Genomic DNA, 23,638 nt, shown 5'->3' with positions numbered 1-23,638 from the left:
TGGGACAGTAGGCTAAGGAATGTGATGATATTATGTTTATACCTCTGTGAGATGAGTGCAAGATAGTTTAGGAATAAGTGATCTGTGTATTCAGAATGTAAGATGCGTCTGTGGTGTGAAGCATCCTGTCAGGGCTGGATTAAGGATGTAAGGGGTCCTAAGTCTAGTAGGGGGAAAGGGCCTATATATGTACTTTATATATTTATGCAGTTATGTATTATGTTAACTAACCTTGTGACAAAGATTAAGGGTTTATGATAAAAAAAGATCAAGGCCTCTGCTTGAGGGCCCAAAAATACGAGAGCCTAAGGCCTTATTAGCCTTATAGTTATTCTGGCCCCAGTTTCTGTGATATATTGAAGCTGTGTTTGTATTGTTACAGAGGGGGAGGTGTTCAGAGTGCACATGAGAAAGTATATGTCTGGGGAGGAGGGTTTTAGTTGTGTATATATTTGGTGGAGTGGTATTTAAAGCTGTTGGGAGGGTGGTTATTTAGTGCTTGATGGTTCAATGTTTTGTCAGTGTTATGTTTGCTGGGGCTTGTGGATTATTGAGTATAGATTATTAATGTGTGAACCATGGTTAAGCTTTTTGTTTCTTCTTGACGATTAGTGATTAGTTATGGAGTGTGTTGGATGAGAAAGTTTTGGTGTTGTTGCAGAGAAGGAAGTGCAGAGCATATTGATATGTGATTCTTATTGGAAAGATCTTAGTTTTCTTGTGTTAGTGCTGGGTTATTTTGGTTGGTAAACTGCCAGTGACTGTAGTAAATGTTCTGTGTTGTGTGGTTTTGTGTTATATTTACTTTAGACAACGTGGATGGTCAGGCAGGTGAAGTATAATTTTGGTGGAGCAGATGAATTGTTTTTAGAGGATATTAAAGTATTCTTTTTCATGTCCAAATCTGGCAGCATTGTGTTCTTAGGGCTTTTAGTTTGTTGCTTTTCAGAGAATGTTTGTTTTATGGGGATGAAGGTCACATGCAGTGCCTGGAATAGTTGTTTTGTGTTTGTCCACGCTAGATGATTGGAGATTGCAGTTTGGATTAGTATCTGTCTAGGGTTCAAAGGGTGACTGAGGACTTCTTTAGAGATACAGACATTCCCTTTTGGGTGAATCACTTTTCCAGTTGTGAGATACGATGTTGTGTGTTTTTTGTTGCTTGCATGATATCTGGGTATTGTGATGTGAGTGGAAGATTGTCTGCATGTGGAAAGACTTTCACACCATAGTCTGTAGGAGTTGATCGAAAGTCATATAGGAAGAGATTGAAGATGGTCATAGAAAGAACTTTAGTGTGGGAAATCCTTTATAGAGCTGAAAGGTTTTAGAGGTAAAGCTTTTATGAGTGACTCTGGCATGGCAGCCAGGTATGAGGTTGGCCATCTGCTTTTCTTCACTGTTGTAAAGGGTATTGTCCAGTATCTTTTGTGTGAGGATATATTGAGAAACGTAATATAATTTTTTGTGTTGCCACTAATATGATATGAAAAATATAGTTTGAACCAGTATAGTTTAATAAGAAAAGCACTTTCCATTCATCTTGAAATTCTCAAATTCTTAGGATAGGGAGCTTTGTGTGTGTATGTGTGTGTGGCTGTTAAAGAGTTAAATGGAAGAGCGTCCTCCATCTTCACTTATGTCGATGTCCTTAGATACATTGCCATCTTCGAAACAGACACCTGAGATAAAGCTTTTCTGATATAATACACTTTTCCTCTTTATAGTGCAGATGCTCTTGCATTAACAACATAATGGGAAACAACTGCCGAGGCAATAGAGTCATGCTCAGGTTCATTATCTCCAACAGTCAGCTTGTAGTAGGAGTACTTGTTGGATGCTTAGGCATAGTGGTGACTGGTTCAAGTGGGCAGAAGTGTAGAAATATATATGTGGGAAGCAGCACATCCTTTTTTTTTTTAATGTAAACAGAGAACTGATGCTGTGGGCAGCGTGGCATTTGCAGTATCAGCACCCCGTGGTATGTGCCCAGCTGGGCTTATGTCATATTGCAACAGCTCATGTTACTATAAAATCGGAAGTAATTTCGATGCCTGCTTCATAGCAAAATCATGTCAAACTGCCCTGTCTCAACACTGTTGTATATATCCCTTGGAATAGGGTAGAAAGAATACTGACCATGTATCTTATGTGTGTCAAAGAGGGCGACTAAGAGGGGCCGGAGTGGGAGGGCCTGGAAATCTTCCAGTCTTGCATTACTTTCCAAAAGAAGGAACAAAGGAATGAGACAAATGAGGATCCTTTCCCTTCAAAGGTGCAGTCATCTGTTATGGACACTACCTGGCTCACTAGGGAAAAGAAAATATTCGCTATTTCCCACTTTAGTGAGGTAGCATCAAGAACAGTTGATTAAGCCTTAGAGGGAAAAATCCTCACATAGCCCACATATCTGTTCCTTTGTTTGGAGAACTAGAACAGGAGGGATTGAATTTCCAGCCCCCTGCTCCCAACCTTTTTAGTCACCTTGTATGAAACTCAGGGAATATGTGGGAAGTGAAATGTTTTAGATATTTGGGAGTGGACTTAGCAGTGAATGGAACCATGGAAGCGGAAGTGAGTCATAGGGTAGGGAAGGAGGCGAAGGTTCTGGGAGCGATGAAGAATGTGTGGAAGGAGAGAACGTTATCTCGGAGAGCAAAAACGGGTATGTTCGAAGGAATAGGAGTTCCAACAATGTTATATGATTGCGAGGCATGGGCTATAGATAGGGTTGTACAGAGGAGGGTGGATGTGTTGGAAATGAAATGTTTGAGGACAATATGTTGTGTGAGATGGTTTGATCGAGCAAATAATGAAAGGGTAAGAGAGATGTGTGGAAATAAAAAGAGTGTGGTTGAGAGAACAGAAGAAGGTGTGTTGAAATGTTTGGACATATGGGGAGAATGAATGTGGAAAGATTGACAAGGAGGATGTATGTGTCAGAGGTGGAGGGAACAAGGAGAAGCAGGAGACTAAATTGGAGGTGGAAAGATGGAGTGAAAAAGATCTTGAGCAGTCGGGGCCTGAACATAAAGGAGGGTGAGAGGCATGCAAGGAATAGAGTGAATTGGTCAACGTGCTGTCAGTGGATTGAACCAGGGCATGTGAAACATCTGGGGGGGGGGGGGGGGGGGGGGGGGGGGGGGGGGGGGGGCCAGGATGTAGATAGGGATTATATTATATTTCCCTTATCCTGGGCGATAGGGGAGAAAGAATACTGTTCATGTATCGCCTGCATATCATGAATAGTGACAAAGATGGGTGGGAGTGGGGGGGGGGGGGGGGGGGGGGGGGGGGCTGGAAATCTTCCCCTTCTGTATTACTTTCCAAAAAAAGGAGCAGAGGAAAGAGCTAAAGGAGTATCTTTTATCCTGTAAGGCTCAGTATTCTGTTCTGTATGATATCTCATTCATGTGGGAAATAGTGAACGTATATAAATGAAAGATTATATTCTTCTCTTTTTATCACATGTTTTTGCTCTTTTGTGACTGTTACTGGCTCTTATTACATACAAGTAACATATAGTGGTCCTCCATGCTTTTACTTATTCCTACAGTCTCATATCATAACTGTTTTCCATTTTCTCTCTCTTTTTTAGACTATCGTTGTTTAACAGACTCTCTGCATCAGTCTGAATTGTCATTCTTGGCTGTTGGTTAAAGTGATTCTTCACACTCCAAGTTAGATCTTTTTTGAAATTTTAGGCTTTTAATAGCCAAGATGGCATGCAAACATCTTTGGCAAAAGCTGTATTTTAGATATAGTGAAAACTGGAGACAGACTAACTTGACTGTTTGCACAACATTGTGTGTGTGCACCACCACACTTAGAATATGGGTCATATTGTATAGATGGGTCATATTGTATGATTAGTGTAAGGAGATGTCATTTATGATATATATATGAAGGAAGTGATTACACAGACTTTTTACCATTACAAGATTTCATGTTACTCAACAGAAAATAGCTGAATTGGAATCACAAGTGGTTGATGTGATGACTCATCTAGAAGCACTGTCCACGGTCAATAGTAATCCAGAACTACAAGGTGGGAAGGTTTATATTCCCTCAGATGCTTCCAAATCTCAGGGAGCAAGACGAAAACATCGGAAATAGAAATTAGGATTCTAAGAAGTGTAGGAGAAATATTTTTTGTGTGTTAGTGATTTGCTAGGAGAGTTTATAGGTTTTATAAAATCAGGAAAAAAACGACAACTGACTGCCAGTTAATTGCATGAGTGCATATATTTAAAGCAGTTTTTTATGGCCACCCATAGATTTTAGCAGAAAAACAAATTTTTTCATAAATGCTAGTCATAATGGTTTGTAATTATTCTAAGGCTCATATGTTCAGTATACAAATGTAAATATTCTAATACCCATAAGTTCAGGTATACAAATGTAAATAGTTTTGTTTGGAAACTTATTTATTAGGAAGGAAATCTTATGCAGAAAAGGTAAGTTTTGTCATACTTTATAATTTTTTCCATTGAAAATGTAACCCAGACTCATATAAAGGTAATTGAAATATCTTCTCAATATGATGGTTAAGAACAGATTCCTTGCAGTTTTTTTTTTTAACTTTACCTGACCAAAAGTTTTTATATGATTATTTTAGGGAGTTTCACACTGTTATTGAGATTTTTGTTGTCTAAAAATGGCTGTGAAATATACTGAGATTTTTTATAATTATCAAAGCAACTGCCTGTTTTAATATTGTGCAGATGTTCTGTTAATAAAACAAAAGTATTCCATGATGGAGAAGAGTATTGGTATGTATAAAGCCTTTTTGAAAATGAGAATGTAGAGCATTTTGATGAAATTTTGAATGTAAATGAATATCATCTTAGTTGATTTTCTTTCTTACACTTTTTATCTTTATTAATATTCTTAAATAATTTTGGGGTTTAAAGAAAAATTTTTGTATACCAAGTTCAGACTGATTTGAAAGATTATCGTTTTCAAAGAAAAAACATTGTTCTTCTGGCATCAGGGAATTCCTTTTTTTTTTTTAAATTCATTGTGTGTGTTACCATTTCATATGTCATTCTTAATAACAAGAAATGCTTTACTTAGTAAAGGTACAAAAATGGATAAGAAATTATGTTTTATTTTTTAATGAAATTAAAACTTCTGTTTTGAGTATTTTTGTGGTGTCACCTTGATATTTAACTTTTTTGTGGATGGGGAACTACTTGAGATGAGGGCAAGATGGGTTGATTGTGGTGTGATAACCATGGAGAAACAGATGGGAAGCTGTTGCAGTTTTCTTTACAGATGACACTATTTTCCGCTAAATCAGAGGAGTTGGATAGAATAGTGGACCAGGTTGATGAAAAGGAGGGTGCTGAGAGTGATTGTAATAAGAATAATAGGCTAGGTTTTTTAAGATATATTGTGTGGAATGGTGTATGCAAGGGATACATGTAAAGACAAGTGAAGACTTTCTTTTGCTGTGGCCACCCCCTTGATGGGTGTTCCTAAAGGGAATGGGCATCAGAGATGTAGATAAGAGGATAGATCATCATATTGTCAGATCAGTACGCATGGTGAAGAACTGCAAGTTGTGGATGACTTCAAACATTTGGAAATATAGGTTGGTAAGGATGGTTGAAGGTTAGTGAGGATGGTAGTGGGAAAGCTGAAGGTAAAAAACAGTTTTGCAAGGATGAAAAATTAATGAAATGTTGAAAGGTCTGGTGAATAGAGGAAATTTAATCATAAAGTGTGCAAGAAGCTCACATGAAGGAGTATTCATCCCAAACCTTGATATATGGCTACGAGACTGTGATATATACAGGTCAGAATAGCTTAAAACAAAGAAGAGCAGAGATGGATGATTTATATTGTTGTAATTAGGAAGGTAGATAGAATGAAAATGTGAAAAGATTCTGTTTTGTGAAGAAGACAGAAGAGACACATGGACTAAAGCATTTTCAGATGATATGGTTGTCCAGAATGCATGGCAGATAATAAGATGGTCAAAAAGATATTATGTTGTACAATATAAGGTACAAGCATGAAATGTAGACTATGGAAGAGGTGTATAGATGTGCTGTGATATTTTGAATAAAGATGTTACTGGAATGATTGGTATTGGGTACAGTGAAGTTTTCTGTATGGCAGGGATATGAATGGAAAATTTGGCTTCCATTGGTGAATGAACCTAGTCTGTAAAGTAAAAAAGTAAGAAGCACTTTTATAAATTTGGAAATCCATGTTTCACTTTTACACCTTAGGCAAGGAGCTTTATTCATCTGAATTCATTATTTCCCTGAACTTCATGATGGATATCACTGTTGTGATTACCTTTCTCAGTGAAGCCTACCAGCATGACCTCAGGGTCATAGATGTTATCCCACTTTTGGGGTATGCAGCATTGTCACTGGAGGTAGCATTTAGAACAGAGGACTGAACCTTAGAGGTAATATCCTCACTTTGCCCCTTCTCTCTTCCTTCTTTTGGAAAATTAAAAATGGGAGGTGAGGATTTCCAGCCCCCCACTCCATCCCCTTTTAGTTGCCTTTTACAACATGCAGGGAATACATGAGGAGTATTCTTCCTCCCCTCTCCCCAAGGTTAATATATTTATATTATCCCTAGGGATATATATATATAAATATATATAGATTGGGGAAGAGCAGTGTGGTTTCAGAAGTGGTAGAGGATGTGTGGATCAGGTGTTTGCTTTGAAGAATGTATGTGAGAAATACTTAGAAAAGCAAATGGATTTGTATGTAGCATTTATGGATCTGGAGAAGGCATATGATAGAGTTGATAGAGATGCTCTGTGGAAGGTATTAAGGATATATGGTGTGGGAGGCAAGTTGTTAGAAGCAGTGAAAAGTTTTTATCGAGGATGTAAGGCATATGTACGTGTAGGAAGAGAGGAAAGTGATTGGTTCTCAGTGAATGTAGGTTTGCGGCAGGGGTGTGTGATGTCTGCATGGTTGTTTAATTTGTTTATGGATGGGGTTGTTAGGGAGGTGAATGCAAGAGTTTTGGAAAGAGGGGCAAGTATGCAGTCTGTTGTGGATGAGAGAGCTTGGGAAGTGAGTCAGTTGTTGTTTGCTGATGATACAGCGCTGGTGGCTGATTCATGTGAGAAACTGCAGAAGCTGGTGACTGAGTTTGGTAAAGTGTGTGAAAGAAGAAAGTTAAGAGTAAATGTGAATAAGAGCAAGGTTATTAGGTACAGTAGGGTTGAGGGTCAAATCAATTGGGAGGTAAGTTTGAATGGAGAAAAACTGGAGGAAGTAAAGTGTTTTAGATATCTGGGAGTGGATCTGGAGCGGATGGAACCATGGAAGCGGAAGTGAATCATAGGGTGGGGGAGGGGGCGAAAATTCTGGGAGCCTTGAAGAATGTTTGGAAGTCGAGAACATTATCTTGGAAAGCAAAAATGGGTATGTTTGAAGGAATAGTGGTTCCACCAATGTTGTATGGCTGTGAGGCGTGGGCTATGGATAGAGTTGTGCAGAGGAGGGTGGATGTGCTGGAAATGAGATGTTTGAGAACAATGTGTGGTGTGAGGTGGTTTGATCGAGTAAGTAATGTAAGGGTAAGAGACGTGTGGAAATAAAAAGAGTGTGGTTGAGAGAGCAGAAGAGGGTGTTTTGAAATGGTTTGGTCACATGGAGAGAATGAGTGAGGAAAGATTGACCAAGAGGATATATGTGTTGGAGGTGGAGGGAACGAGGAGAAGTGGGAGACCAAATTGGAGGTGGAAAGATGGAGTGAAAAAGATTTTGAGTGATCGGGGCCTGAACATGCAGGAGGGTGAAAGGCGTGCAAGGAATAGAGTGAATTGGAACAATGTGGTATACCGGAGTCGACGTGCTGTCAATGGATTGAACCAGGGCATGTGAAAAATCTGGGGTAAACCATGGAAAGTTCTGTGGGGCCTGGATGTGGAAAGGGAGCTGTGGTTTCAGTGCATTATTACATGACAGCTAGAGACTGAGTGTGAACAAATGGGGCCTTTGTTGTCTTTTCCTAGAGCTACCTCGCACACATGAGGGGGGAGGGGGTTGTTATTCCATGTGTGGCAAGGTGGCGATGGGAAGAAATAAAGGCAGAAAGTATGAATTATGTACATGTGTATATATGTATATGTCTGTGTGTGTATATATATGTGTACATTGAGATGTATAGGTATGAATATTTGCATGTGTGGACGTGTATGTATATACATGTGTATGTGGGTGGGTTGGGCCATTCTTTCGTCTGTTTCTTTGCGCTACCTCGCTAACACAGGAGACCGACAAAGCAAAATAAATAAATAAATATATAAGGAGATTGAAAAGATGTTTTGGAGGTAAATGATGTGTGAAAGACAAGAGTACAAATGGGATCATCAGTGGAGAGGACAAGGGGGGGAAATGATAGCAGGTAGTAATGGAGTGAGATGGAGATAGAGTGATTATTTTGAAGGACTTGAATGTTTGATGATACAGTGGCAGGTGTAAGGTTTTTTGGTTGGGGTGGTGTGTGAAGTGAGAGAGTCAGGGAGAGTGGTCGGGTGAAGAGAAAAGAGGTGGTGAAAGCCTTGTGGAAGAAGAAATCTAGCAAGGCAGTGGGTTTGGATGGTATTGCAGTTGAATTTATTAAGAAAGGGGGTGACTCTTGTTGTTGACTGGTTGGTAAGGATATTCAATGTATGTATGGATGATTTTGAAGTGCTTGAGGGTTGACGGAATGCATTATAGTGCTATTGTACAAAGGCAAAGGGGATAAAGTTGAGTGTTCAAACCACCGAGGCGTAAGTTTGTTGAGTATACCTGAAAAATTGTACAGCAGTATTGACTGAGAGGGTGAAGCCATGTACAGAGCATCTGAGTGGCGAAGAGCAGTGTGGTTTTAGAAGTGGTAGAGGATGTGTGGATCAGGTGTTTACTTTGAGGAATTTATGTGATTTTAGAAGTGGTAGAGGATGTGTGGATCAGGTGTTTACTTTGAGGAATTTATGTGAGAAATACTTGGAAAAACAGATGGATTTGCATGTGGCATTTATGGATCTGGAGAAGGCATATGATAGGGCCGACAGAGATGCTCTGTGGAAGGTGTTAAGAATATATGGTGTGGGAGGTAAGTTGCCAGAAGCAGTGAAAAGGTTTTATCAGGGATATAAGGCATGTATTTGAGTAGGAAGAGAGAAGAGTGCTTGGTTCCCAGTGAAGGTTAGTCTGCGGCATGGGTGTGTGATGTCACCATGGTTGTTTAATTTGTTTATGGGTATATGTGTCAGAGGTAGAGGGAACAAGGATATGCGGAAGACCAAACAGGAGGTGGAAGGATGGAGTGAAAAAGATTTTGAGTGGTTGAGTCCTGAACATATAGGAGGGTGAAAAGCATGCATAGAATAGAGTGAATTGGAACGATGTGGTATACTGGAGTTGGCGTGCTGTCAGTGGACTGCACCAGGGCATGTGAAACGTCTGGGGTAAACCAAGGAAAGATCTGTGGGGCCTGGATGTGGAGGAAGACCTATGGTTTCAGTGCATTTCACATGAAAGCTAAAGGCTGAGGTGAGCAGATATGGCTTTTTTTGTGTTTCTTAGTGATACTTTGCTGATGCAGGGGATGGCAGTGCTGTTTCCTGTGGGGCAGGATGGCACTGGGAATGCACAGATACACAAATTTGGTGCTGCAGGTCATAAATATTAAATTTTACTTTTTTTCTGTTAATGATATGACAAACAGAGTTCTGTTTAAAGTGTAGTTTTATTGGTCATATGTGATTTGGAGATTATATTTTTTAGCTGCATTTATTTAACATTCATTTATTTTCATGGTTGCTCTTCCTTTCATGTTATTATGGAGTATCAAAATTTTTTGAAAAAGTAAGTGCAATACATGTTTTTGTTTTTGTTGACTTTTTTCCATATTTTTTATAACCTTTTAATGAGACATCCCTCTTCATTTTCAAACATATTGAGGATCTTTTAGGATAAATTTTGACTGTTAGTCTTTAATCTCGGGCTTCAGATCACGACGTGGGTGGTTAACTGACCCCAAAAGTCTGACAGTGAAATTGATGCCTTTAACCTCACTCAGTTTCTTTTGTATCTTTCTTTCATCAAAGTCACTGAGAGGCTGTACAAGTGGAACAACAATGTGGGCAGCTGGTAGATTAGCATCGATGAGCTGGATGACACCAGAGGGACTCATTCTCCAGTCTTGAATGTACCAGAAGCAAAGGTACTCTTGCTGCTTTCTTTGGGTGCTGCCTCTTATTGCCCTCCATGCTGCTGTTGCTTTGCCAATAACTTCATCTGTGATCCCCTCTAAGTACACTTTTAAGTGGGTTACAGAGAAAGGTAATTCTTTCATTTTCTTGACATTGAATGTAGAGACATTTGGAATTCGAATGACTACACGGTTTAGTTTGTTACTGTTTTTGCTCATCTTACAGAGACTTTCATATTGTGCATTGTCTTTAATGCGGAGACCAATGCTGGAAATGCGTCTTGTAGCAGGATGACTGTCAAGTATCCTGACATCCTTTAGGTACCCCATAAATTTCCCAAGTGACGCACGACCCTGCCCTTGCAGAGCCCTTATAACTTCATCTAGTGGCTTATCATCCATACCATTGAAGCTGCTATCCATTTGTAATTCAATTATGATGTCACACCTCTGAACAGCTGTAAGAATATCAGAGAGTCCTGGCATCTCAGAAAAGAGGCCACTAAGATTAAGATTAAGTCTCTGAGGTTTCTTGTCATTATCATGTGCATATTCACATAAAGTTTGGAGGGCTTGTGGGAGTAAGTTCCCATCCACAATACACCAGTTGTTGTCTTTTATTGTGTCCAGCAGATCATTAACAAAGTCATCAAACTTTTCAGCATTTTTGTTATATAAGGCACTCTCACCCAAAATCTGAACAGCATAGTTGATGATTTGATCATTGAAATACTCAGTAACTTCATCTTGCATGATCAGTTGTGTGAGCTTCATAATATGTTTTGTAAATATATCAGACAGGGGTTTTTTGGTTAACCCTAGAGTCATGGGAAGAATAGGGCGGAGTCTGTGGAAATCCTTCTGAGGCATCAGCTTCTCTGTATTCAAGCTTTCATGAATTTGGCTGCTTATGTGTTTTGCCACAAAGAATGTCTGGTGAGCTGCAGTCCTAAATGTGAGGGCTTGTATCTTCCCCAAGGCATCACAGTGAGGCACAAGCACATTGGTAAAAAAAAGTTTCATCTCTTCAAAGTCTTTGCACTCCTCTGTCAGATAATCCTCACCAAGTAAGTACTCCCGATTCATGATAAATGCATCATATGTAAATTTACTAAGGTAAGTAGTACCATGTGATATCAGTGAAATAGGATCAGAAGTGGATCTATGCATCTTTTTCATGTAGGTTTGGGAGCATAATTCAAACCACTTTGCATATAATTCTGATTCAGTCTTAGCGATTATACTATTATTTACCTCCCATGCTTGGAAAGTCATGTAAATATTAAATGGTTTCCTCATCTCTACTGGCATAGTTTTCATCAAATCATGCAGATGGACTTTGAAATCTTCATAGTTTTCATTTTTAACTTCACACAACCTTTTACAATAATCATCAAACAATTTACCAGAAAGTACACCTGACAGTTCTGAAAGGGTTTCACATGAACTTGGGGTAGCAGTGCAAGTGGTAGTAGTCACTCCACCCCACAGCCGTAGAACCAAGTGGTCAGTGGACTGCTTGTACCACAGAGCACATGGAGAATCTAACATGAAGTTTGACCGAGAAAAGAATATGATCCTCTGATCTGTCCATGGAAAGAGGGATATCTCTTCATCCACTAACCAGTTTTTAGGCACACAATTTATAGAGTCAATAAGAACAAGCACCTTTTTTTCTTTCATGGACCTTAGAATCATGTCCTTCCCATATTCTTCTACAGTTTTTGGAAGGTGAGCTAATACATCTTTCATAAAGTAAACTGTAGACCTTTCTTCATGGACTGAAGATGTAAAGTCAAGGCTAAGACAGTCTATGGCCAACACAATGTCAAACTTGCTCAGACCTGTCACCTGAAATCAGGAGGAAGTTGATTATTTAGGCTTTCCTCTGAACGTAAATGCCAGCTTTGCAGATAAAGAATGTTTGTGCAGTACCAAATGCTCTATACAGTGAACAACATATCTAAAATCCCTCTCTCTGAATAGCAGTAATAGATTTCTGGGTTACATGAATCATGCTTTAAAGCAGTGCTTCGCAACCAGTGTGCCACAACAATGTCCTCAGTATTCTGTGGTAATTCCTAATTAGAGAAATAAAGTAGATATTGTACTGTCTTAACAAATAACTGGTATGTTTATGAAAATGTATTTTGTAAATCACTGAATATATATGTGAATATAGAGGTATCATATTTGTTTTACTATACTTATCATTTGTCTGCAGAAAGAATTTCATTTTCTTTCCTTTCTGTGGGTAATGTGAAAGAACAGTAGAATACACCTGATCCCCTACTTATGACCTGTGTGACTTATGACCATCCATACATACAACTGGAAAGAAAATATAAATGAAAAAAATTGATGAAATATGAACTAAAGAACTTTAATATAAGGTAAAAAGAAACTACATAATCAAATAATAAAGCTCATTAATTAAAAACGAGATAATTATGAAAGAAATTAAGTAGGATAAAAGAATGCTGTACAGGTATATGAATTATACATACCATGCTGATATGTGTCTGACTTACATCCATTTCGAGATCCAATTGGTCAATCAGAATGGAACTTGGACGTATGTTGGGGAGGGGGTGCACTGGCAAAATTGATTTTGTGTCTCAAGGATCAAGCAAACTTGAAAATGGAATGAAATACATTGAGAAGCACTGCCTTAGAGTACTTATATAGGGGTGACTTTTGAAGTGTAATCAAAGTCTGACATTAGTGAATGTTAGCTGTGACCTGGTAATACCAGCATAAAAATTTAAAAGTATGAGAAATGTAAATGAGATGATGCAATGAGTATGTTATGGTTCACCTTTGGCCTAATCTAAAATGTTTACTTTGATATGTAAATTGAACATATTTACCCAAATTTTCAGATCTCGTATTAAGGAATATTTCATGGTCAAGATCGGTGTCTCCTGTTTCTAAAAAAAAAATGTAATTCATAAAACTGGCTAGGCAGAACAAAGGACACCATTTCCAGTTTCAGGTATCCTATAGGATGCAGTCATTCTAATGTAAAACCAGATAAAATTTGCTCAGCTACTGTAATTCATTGCAACAAAAAGTTTAGTGATCACTATTAAACAGCATCTCTTTGAATACACCAAGTCTACAATTTCCTGTGGCTCCATCAAATATTGGTTACGATGGCTATGTATAGGTAGATAATTGCAGGTACTGAAATATAATGGGATTATTTCTCTTGACTACAGCCTCTTAACTATTAATGGGCCGACATAAACTGGACTACTCCGATATAATTATTTATCAATTTTATTAATTATGCTTTGTGGCTGTCTCCCGCATTAGCGAGGTAGTGCAAGGAAACAAACGAAAAAATGGCCCAACCTACCCACATCCACATGTATATACATAAATGCCCACACACACACATATATACCTGTACATTTCAATGTATACATACATATACATACAGAGACATATACATATATACACATTTACATATTCATACATGCTGCCTTCATCCATTCCTGCCGCCACCCTGCCACACATGAAATGGCATCCCCCCTCCCCCTGTGTGTGTGCGAGGTAATGCTAGGAAAAGACATAAAGGCCACATTCATTCACAGTCAGTCTCTAGCTGTCATGTGTAATGCACTGAAACTACAGCTCCCTTTCCACATCCAGGTCCCACAAAACTTTCCATGGTTTACTCCAGACGCTTCACATACTCTGGTTCGATCCATTGACAGCATGTCAACCCCAGTATACCATATCATTCCAGTTCACTCTATTCCTTGCATACCTTTCACCCTCCTGTATGTTCTGGCCCCGATCGCTCAAAATCTTTTTCATTCCATCCTTCCACCTCCAATTTGATCTCCCACTTCTCATTCCTTCCACCTCTGACACATGTATACTCTTTATCAACCTTTCCTCACTCATTCTCGCCATGTGACCAAACCAATTCAATACACTCTCTTCTGCTTTCTCAACCACACTCTTTTTATTACCACACATCTCTCTTACCCTTTCATTACTTACTCAGTCAAACCACCTCACACCACATATTGTCCTCAAACATGTCATTTCCAACACATCCACCACCCTCTGCACAACCCTATCTATAGCCCATGCCTCACAATTGTTGGAACGACTATTCCTCCAAACATACCCATTTTTGCTCTTTGAGATAACGTTCTCAACTTCCACACATTCTTCAACGCTCCCAGAACCTTTGCCCCCTTCCCCATCCTGTGACACACTTCTGCTTCCATGGTTCCATCCACTGCCAGATCCACTCCCAGATATATAAAACACTTCACTTCCTCCAGTTTTTCTCCATTCAAACTTACCTTCCAATTTACTTGTCCTGTAACCCTACTGAACCTAATAACCTTGCTCTTATTCACATTTACTCTCAGCTTTCTTCTTTCACACACTTTACCAAACTCAGTCACCAGCTTCTGCAGTTTCTCACCCAAATCAGCCACTAGCACTGTATCATCAGCGAACAACAACTGACTCACTTCCCAAGCTTTCTCATCCACAACGGACTGCATACTTGCCCCTCTCTCCAAAACTCTTGCATTCACCTCCCTAACAACCCCATCCATAAACAAATTAAACAACCATGGAGACATCACGCACCTCTGCTGCAAACTGACATTCATTGGGAACCAATTACTTTCCTCTCTTACGACTCGTACACATGCCTTACATCCTCAATAAAAGCTTTTCACTGCTTCTAGCAACTTACTTCCCACACCATATACTCTTAATACCTTCCACAAAGCATCTCTATCAACTCTTATCATATGCCTTCTCCAGATCCATAAATGCTACATACAAATCCATTTGCTTTTCTAAGTATTTCTCACATACATTTTTCAAAGCAAACACCTGATCCACACATCCTCTACCACTTCTGAAACAACACTGCTCTTCCCCAATCTGATGCTCTGTACATGCCTTCACCCTCACAATCAAAACCCTCCCATATAATTTCCCAGGAATACTCAAAAAACTTATACCTCTGTAATTTGAACACTCACCTTTATCCCCTGTGCCTTTGTACAATGGCACTATACATGCATTCTGCCAATCCTCAGGCACTTCACCATGAACCATACATGCAATGAATATCCTCACCAACCAGTCAACAACACAGTTCCCACCCCTTTTTTAATAAATTCCACAGTAATACAATCCAAACCTGCTGCCTTGCTTGCTTTCATCTTCCACAAAGCTTTCAGTACCTCTTCTCTGTTTACCAAATCATTCTCCTTGACCCTCTCACTTCGCATACCACCTCGACCAAAACACCCTTTATCTGCCACTCTATCATCAAACACACTCAACAAACCTTCAAAATACTCACTCCATCTCCCTCTCACTTCACCACTACCATTTATTACCTCTAAAATTAAATGATACTCTCTCACCCCAACTCTTAATTGCCCTCTTTTTCACCTCTTGCACCTTTCTCTTGACCTCTTTCCTCTTTCTTTTATACAGCATGGAGTGATAGTTTCACCTGTCTTTTACTTAGCCAGGATATATATACTTCTTCGTACACATACTGGCAATATGTGCTAGCTTTACCTTGCCTTTACATAGTCAGAATGGGTCAACTTCACAGCATTCTTATGTAGTTGTATATGAGTAGTATGTTTGTTTCTCCTTACTTGTATAGTCAGGGTATGTGGCCTTCATTCAACTCAAATCCTGTAGCTGGTGTGACTTACTTTCATATGTAAGAGATCTAAAGAGCATGAAAGTCATTAGGATAGCTTCTCCTAGCTGTCTGGTCTATTTGCAATACATTTAATGAATTTATTGCTCTGGCTTCTAGTTTCATGGGTATCAGAAAGTGCCCATTTGTTTTTCTATGCAGGCCTCCAGATGCTAGGAGGTAGAACTTGTTTATTTTTTATCTACATTTACCACAAGACCTTTTTCTAAGAAAGTTCTGATGTTCCCAGGATTTGTTTCCAGAAGCTCCTAGAGCCCTGTACTGCAATACTTCCACTAGCAAGGAAATGTGGACTCCTTTAGAGTGAGCGGTTCATTTATGAGAGTTTACTCACAGTAATACAGCTTCACCAATGGTGACTTTTTGCTCAAAAGTCCAGTAAAACTAGAGGAAGAACTGAGAGTAATAACATTTTTAAAACTATTAAGCAGCTTAAAGACTTAGGTCTTTTCTGAGTTTCTTTTCCTTTATTGCTACTAATCCAAGCTTATTGAGTCTATATGTTAAGCCTCTAGTTCAAGAATAAATTTTGAAGGATATCAGAGTATGTTCTCCAGCAATTTTGTCATTATTGTAGGGGAATCAGGCTTGCAATGCATATTTTCTGAGCAGTCAAATTAAACATAAAATATAGGGAAAATTTCCTTTTCTGCATTTGTAAAGGTTTTCTCCCAAACTTGACATTTGCTTTTGCTGAAACCCTAACATCATAAACTGACCTTTTCAGATCAAGGATAACATCTATACTTAACTCTTTTCCTTTCTCTTTTTTTCTTTAGTAGTGCCCCCAATTGTGAATTCATATCCTCAATTTTCCTTCCCTTTATGTATTGCTTTACTTTCCATTCAATTTTTGAGCATAAGAAGCCATTCTCAGGCTATCTATCCACAAAAGTTAAGTGCCTCTCTAGGTTTGTATTCTTTATATTTTGGTATTGTCTGCAAAGGGTTTGTCATTGGCCTATGCGTCATCTGTCAGGTTATTTACAAAGATCAGAAGTGGTAATGGTCCAGGAACACTCCCCTAGAGGAATCCATCCTCATACTCTAATCAGTTTGAAATTTCTCGTATGTGATGTTTGTTTTCTCCCTGCAAGAATGATCCTACTCCAGTTTTAACACCTGCTTAATAACTCCAAGTACGAATTTAGCAAGGGCCTGCAGTGATTTTCAACATTTCCTATAATTTTTTCGTAATGGTTTAACTTATACATCTTTTGACTGACTCTGCCTATTCATTCTGTACTTTAAAATGTTCTTGATATCTCTTCCTGGATTTTTTCAACATTCCCTAATAAAATCATCGAATCCCTTACAATTCTTTGTAGAGTTAATGAGCTTTATATACTATTGATGGACACAGGTGACTGTTTTTAACTAGATTTAATGAGCTTTACATACTATTGAGGTACACAGGTGAGTTTGTTTTTAACTGTGACTAAAAATGTCCTGTGGAAGCCAACTACATATTTCATGTTCCAAAAAACATTACTCCAAATGTTGTTCATTCTACCTGAAAGTATCAGGTAATCTAACTTAAACTTTGATTCTCTACTGCAGATCAGAGCACCTTTTGTATTCAGAGATTGTAAGATTCACCTTACTCCTGTCATGTAGCCAGTAATGAAGCAAGAGAGTGAAAAGTGCTGTCTTGCCACTCTCAGGATGACCCAAAAGTAGCAGTCGTTTTGGCAGTTGTGTCACTTTATCCTGCATTTGGGTTGTCAGTAGATCCACCACACTGACTTTTCTGAAGGGAAAAATGATTAGGAAGAAAATAAAGCTCAGATTGCCATATGAACCGGTAAGAATGTTAATGTCTTTGTGAACAGAAATTGCATGAAATTAATTTTCAGTGTCTCCTCTAGTATTTTAATGTAAGATATGTGTGCAGTTGTGAGTAGGGAAAAATATATACTGTGAAGTTATGCCCAATAAATATTGTTAATCAAAGGGAACATTCATAGAGCTAGTTACTAACAACTAATTGTTTTATTTATGTTTTTTCCAGACTTTATATGAAGCACCAGCACATGCATATTGCATGAGCCCTCACAAGTGCCATTTACTTGTTAATGTAAACCACTTTTAGAGGAAATTGTGAATGTATAGAGTGCCTATTACTGAATTACATTAGATTTACTTAAGATATGAAAACAAAAATATCAAGATTGAATATTACGATATTTGAAAGAAATACTTCAAGAGCTATTTACAGTATTAACAGTTCTGTGGTATACTTGTCCTCTCCACCACAAGCAGCAGTAACACTGGTCTGTATTCCATTCCTGCCCATGCTTTCTCCTCACTTTTCTCTTGATTTTCCTTTGCTTCTTTATGAGTATTCTTAATTCTTGTCTTGTCAAAATCTTTCACATCCTTCTAATCTATTAATTCTTAATCATACTTACTTTTGCACTTTCATTATTATCTTCTCCCATTTTATGATTATTACATTTTACAAGTTACCTCTCCATTTATCTATTTTGCATTATATCTCCATTTCCAACCTGTAGTCTTTTCTGTCACCTCTCTGATTATTCTTACTAGGATCCTGTCTTATTTCTTTATCTATAATCCCCACACTCTCTTACATATAAGCATTCTTATTTACATACCAGTGATTTGTCTCTCTTACTGTAGTCTTTCTCACTGTCATTTGATTTTTCTCTTTTTTACATTGATTTTTCTTGTGCTCTTGTATGTGATCTTTCTCCCTTTCCCACTCTCCTACCTGCATTCTTGATTTCTCTCATGTATAATCTCATACTTCATACATATACATTTTCTCTTCTGCTTTTGGTATTAACCCATTTTTCTATTTATAATCTTTGTCACTCTCCCACAAGTAATTTTCCTGTCTTGTAGCTGCTCTTCACTACAGTCTGTCATAGGTCTGTTCATCTTCCTATTAGGTTGGAGTTTTGGTCTTATGTACCTCCCTGCAGTCCAGTTCACCTTCTTAGCTGATCGAAACTGCTGTTTTATTCTCCCACCTAACCTGTACTTGTTGTCTTTTATACATTCTAGTTTCATCATACCTGTGGGTCACCTGACCCTGCTTGATAGCTAGCCGCACCTGTACACTGCTCACTCTCCTACCTCACCATACCTGTTCCCCAATTCACTCATCCCTGGTCTTCATATGGTCTCACTCGCACCTAATCTGACCATCCCTGTGGTCTCACGTACTCAGACCTGACTATACCTGTGGTCCCACTGTGTCTCCTGGAGCCTGAACACGACATCATCTTGTGGGAAATGGTGTAATTCCAGATCGTGGAAGATGGGGTCACAAGGAGGCTTTCCGACCTCTGTCTCATCCCGGAGGTCAGGGCGAAAGAGGTTGACCAGCTGCTGGTAATGGTACTGTAGTTCTTCGTTGATGCTAGCTAGAGAAAGGAGTGCTTAAATTGTTAGTGAGCTTTAATTGTTTTTCAAAATGATATTATGCTGGTAAGGGTTACCCAGCACTGTCGGAGAAACTTGGCAATCCCTCACCAGTTCTTTTCTCTTTTTAACTATGATTGAGGAAGGTTAACTTATGAAATTATTTTTGTTGTTTGAAGTTCATAAATAACTTGATATTTTGTCTTAACCTTCCCGTTTCTTAGTGACAGAAAGCATAATCGCTTGTTGTCTACTTACCCCTAATAAACAGCAGCACAGCCTAGTTGAGTGAGTCACAACTCTTTTTTTTTTTTTTCCCCTATACTAAAAATAAACAATCGGTTGTCATGCATAATGATCAGCCCTATATTCACCAAAAGACATATAGAAACACCGTGATGCAAAACTTCTCACAAATGGTGAAGAGGATATAAGTAAATTCGAAATACAATCTGCCACATACAAGCGGTAGCAATGATTATGATGGAATGGTTAAGGAGATGGCAAAACAGAGTGAAAGGGAACTGGTGGAGAAAGAAATGGTGGAAGAATGCGTGGAATTGCGCATGCAAGGGAAGCATTTAAAGAGCGATAAGTGGATACTCTTTTGCCGTGCCGTGGCCACCCTATTGATGGAAGTTCGCGGAGGGCATGGACGTCAGAGGTATAGACAGAAAACCATTACATATACATATGTAGATGAATTAAATAGTTATGCTGATGGAAAGTGTTGGTATGTGGGAAGTGATGTCATGCTGAAAGAACGATTGTAAAGAATAACAAATTGGGCAAAGTTTGATGGGAATTATATAATGATCTGAACTTTATGGTGCAGCCACCAATGCAAGGGTAAGACGTATACACGGCAGAACTTACCCGTAATTGCATCGCTGTCGATGTCAGCCATTCCTGCTGGGGTTCAGTTATTCTGCGCAGTGTTCTCACCTGCAATCTTCCGGTGAAATATATTTGGTAATGATACAGCATATATTATTAAAGAAAAAAAGATCGCGAATTGCCTTGACCTCACCAATGTGATTCGCAGACATTTCATTTTCTGCCAATCACTGAATACCTTGAAAATCTTAAGGGTGAACAAAGAAACTCATGTATTTATATATATTATGTTGGCTTAGTAATCACAAATTACCAAGTGGTCATTATGAGTCCGCATTCAGCATACTTAAAAGACCGGCTTTTATTTTAATTAGACTAAGCCATCTCAGCGCCCAAGATCTCAATGCCCTCCCATCCCGATCCTAATGTAGATAAAGGCAGAAATAGTCTAATTATTTATGTTTCATAAGTTTACATTATTTTTCTCACCCTTCGATCATCCGCTTTGAAATGTCCGCGCTTAGTACGCAGGTGTCCGTCTTTAACTAGTGCTGCAACTACATGTGAATATAGGATGAGTTGACATTCCTAGAATGCTCCATTTATTTGGTCTGTTTTAATTCTAATTTCATTTGTCATTGTGTGAACTCTAAATTTGATACATTTTTTTTCTGAGGGTATAATAAAGATTTTTTTTTTGTAACTTTCAGAGACAATGATGTTTAAATTAACTAAATGGATATAGTCCACGATAGAGTGCACTAACATTTGTGACTAAATTTTACCATTATTACAACAATGAAGGATTATCAACTAGGCACGTTGTGCACTGCCTAGGATCCCATGCCTATTTTAAGTGAACTGTGAACTATGAACTATATGAGTGGTTATTATGTGCAAAATCTCAAGCTTGAGACGAACTCCAGCATGACTCATCATGGGGTCCAAAATAAGCCACCCATCTGAAGAAAAGAGGAATGAAGGATGATGGATATCCACTTCCAGGATAAAGGCATGTAGTTTTTGTTTACAATCTTTCGTTCCTATTATGGTAGCCCTCCAGCGGTACCGTGTTATGTTTGGGAAGCTCTTTACATTTAGAACAGCTTGAGACATTACATACAGCGAGCTAGATAGCAAAATCATTATCCTTATTAGCTAAGCTAGTTAGCTAGACTGCGTTCGCTAGTTATTTACATACAGCTTGGATAGATAACAGTCATGAAGAAACTAGAAACATTCGCATGCTAGTAAATTACCTGGTTTGTTTTCACTTATATCTAGTCTTTTTTTAGTTTTACGAACAAGCTGGTTAGAATAGTGGATAACTACGCAGATGCTTTCTAGTTTCCTATCTGCATAATCAGAAAAAATTCTTGTTGGGTCTGAGTGACCGAACTGGAAAACAATATGTTTCATATGTAATTTTTCACCCAAAAATGAAATTTTTCAGTTGTATTGCAATGAAGAATTATAAAGAAATAATTGTGACAATACAGTATGTTTGGTGTCCGATCAAACTGACCAATTTACTTCTATTAGAAGCAGATGCTTTGAAGACGCTTAAAACAATAACACCTTTTTTATGCGTATTCCCGTTTCTCACGTGAGAAAGTTGGCGCTAAGAACAGACGTAGAAACGGCATTTATTTGCTTACATCCACACTCTTCCTGCCATGTATAATGCAGTGAAACCAAAGCTACATCAACCATAACCAAGCACTGCAGACCTTTCCTCAGACCACTTCATATGCTATGGCTCAGTCCAATGGGAGCGTCACTTCATTTTGCTCTCTGAGCCCTCAAAATGGAGGAGCTGTCCCTGTTCTCAGATATATATATATATATATATATATATATATATATATATATATATATATATATATATAATATATATAGGGGAGAAAGAATACTTCCCACGTATTCCCTGCGCGTCGTAGAAGGCGACTAAAAGGGGAGCGAGCGGGGGGCTGGAAGTCCTCCCGTCTCATTATTTTTTTTTTCTAATTTTCCAAAAGAAGGAACAGAGAAGGGGGCCAGGTGAGGATATTCCCTCAAAGGCCCAGTTCTCTGTTCTTAACGCTACCTCGCTAACGCGGGAAATGGCAAGTAGTTTTAAAGAAAAGAAAGAAATATATATATATATATATATATATATATATATATATATATATATATATATATATATATATATATATATATAAACGCACGTTGCTGCGTTTTTTTTCTTATCATTAACAACTGTTCATTGGCTTTTTTTTTTTTTTCATTCTAACCATACCTGCCCTACACGTGAAGCATCTATCTGCCAAAGATGTATTAGAATACATACCGAAGAAAATTCATGTATTTGGTTCGAGGAAAAGACATTATGCACATCATATATACGTTGCAAGTAGTGGTATTTTTACGAATCTTTCTGTTTCATCCTTCCATATCTCAAAAGTATCTTATCGTTGCTAATTCTTTTTTCTTTTCTTTCCCAGACACAACAATACCGGTATCACTCCTAGGTTAGGGATGTTTGGAAAACTGAATTTTCCTGTCAATCTGTATTTGTGACGATTTTTAAAGTACCACTTTTTTTTGTGCAGTTGTCTGGCTAGTTAACACACGCTAAACATAATGCGATGAAATGTTTTGGAACTTTCAGATGGAAAAAACATTACGTTTTCATGTATCGTAAGCGAGAATTATCATATCGGGAGTTTCACTTGTTAGTCACTTATAATAAAACAACATCGCCATTGTAATGGGAAAAAGACGCATCATGTTACTGAAATTTTGCTTGTATATGTGCACCAGATTAATTCTTCAAGTACGATCAAAACATGTGATGAGAAGTTACAGCCATACACAACCAACTTGCTAAGTCTTCCAACGTATCAGTTCCAAAATCTTTTGTAATAAATTTATGATTTTCTGCGTCTTGGCCCGAGTCATTTTCATCTTAGCTGTGTTTGTTCCAGCTCTTTCGTTGGTCACCATGACCAACCAGTATGAAACATAACACTGGAAAAAGGTTTTTCTAAAAATGATGGTGTTCACATATATTCACATTTAAAAAGAACAGTGAGGTGTTGATACGTAGATATTAACACAAAGAAAATTAGAACTGATGTTTTATCTATCAGCTTTAACGCTATTGTCATTAACATGACTAAAATCCGCAGAGCCTCTCGCTAAAATTCTCGTAAATTGATCTGAAAGCATATTGAATACTGCATGTTATGTTTTCAACTGCGTGATAGTCAGAAGGGCAAAAACTAGGATATACGCGATAATCGCATAGGTACACCTGGTACTACATTATTTTTCCTTCTCCGTGGGCGCTGGGGTGGAGTGACGCATGATACGCACCAACTTGAATGTTTGCTCAGATGACTAACCTTGTAAACAGCTCGGCATCGACAGGAACCTCGCCACCTGACGCCCCTTCCCTCACACACTGGCATTCTACTCGTCCGATAGGTCTTAGTAACGTAAGCCGGAGAATAT

At 38.4% G+C, this 23,638-nt stretch overlaps 2 protein-coding genes across 5 annotated transcripts in view; one reads left to right on the top strand and one right to left on the bottom strand.

The window, feature by feature from the left end:
- The window catches only part of LOC139760550 (BRCA1-associated protein-like), a 158,272-nt gene extending 149,874 nt beyond the window's left edge, over nucleotides 1-8,398 (top strand). For both annotated transcript variants that reach the window (XM_071683882.1, XM_071683881.1), the window contains one exon: nucleotides 3,961-8,398. In XM_071683882.1, coding sequence (XP_071539983.1) covers nucleotides 3,961-4,116 — 156 coding nt within the window. In that variant the 3' untranslated portion in view covers nucleotides 4,117-8,398. The remainder of the gene's footprint in view (nucleotides 1-3,960) is intronic.
- Nucleotides 8,399-9,223: 825 nt separating this feature from the next.
- LOC139760549 (uncharacterized) lies at nucleotides 9,224-23,604 on the bottom strand. Of its 3 annotated transcripts, none has more exons than XM_071683878.1 (5): nucleotides 23,530-23,600; nucleotides 20,180-20,255; nucleotides 19,122-19,305; nucleotides 17,513-17,663; nucleotides 9,224-12,039 (listed from the first exon to the last, which is right to left on the bottom strand). In XM_071683878.1, exons 2-5 carry the CDS (start codon nucleotides 20,208-20,210, stop codon nucleotides 9,964-9,966), a joined length of 2,442 nt encoding a protein of 813 aa, XP_071539979.1. In that variant the 5' UTR covers nucleotides 20,211-20,255; nucleotides 23,530-23,600; the 3' UTR covers nucleotides 9,224-9,963. The 3 variants fall into 3 exon arrangements, with proteins under 3 accessions (XP_071539979.1, XP_071539980.1, XP_071539981.1); XM_071683879.1 differs by having other exon boundaries at nucleotides 9,949-12,039; nucleotides 20,180-20,248; nucleotides 23,530-23,604; XM_071683880.1 differs by lacking the exon at nucleotides 20,180-20,255 and having other exon boundaries at nucleotides 9,949-12,039; nucleotides 23,530-23,602.
- Nucleotides 23,605-23,638: the final 34 nt, after the last annotated feature.

This window comes from Panulirus ornatus, chromosome 37 (assembly GCF_036320965.1).
Source record: "Panulirus ornatus isolate Po-2019 chromosome 37, ASM3632096v1, whole genome shotgun sequence".
Classification (NCBI taxonomy): Eukaryota; Metazoa; Arthropoda; class Malacostraca; order Decapoda; family Palinuridae; genus Panulirus; species Panulirus ornatus.
This window is presented reverse-complemented; position numbering and strand designations above follow the sequence as displayed.

Bases quoted from the DNA above. Each gene is read 5' to 3' on its own strand.
- LOC139760549 (XM_071683879.1), bottom strand. From the start codon at position 20,210: ATGGCTGACATCGACAGCGATGCAATTACGG. The intron at 19,306-20,179 runs GTAAGTTCTGCC...TCCTTTCTCTAG, and splicing joins CGACAGCGATGCAATTACGG to CTAGCATCAACGAAGAACTA. The intron at 17,664-19,121 runs GTATAGTCAGGT...TTTTCCCTTCAG, and splicing joins GAGACACAGTGGGACCACAG to AAAAGTCAGTGTGGTGGATC.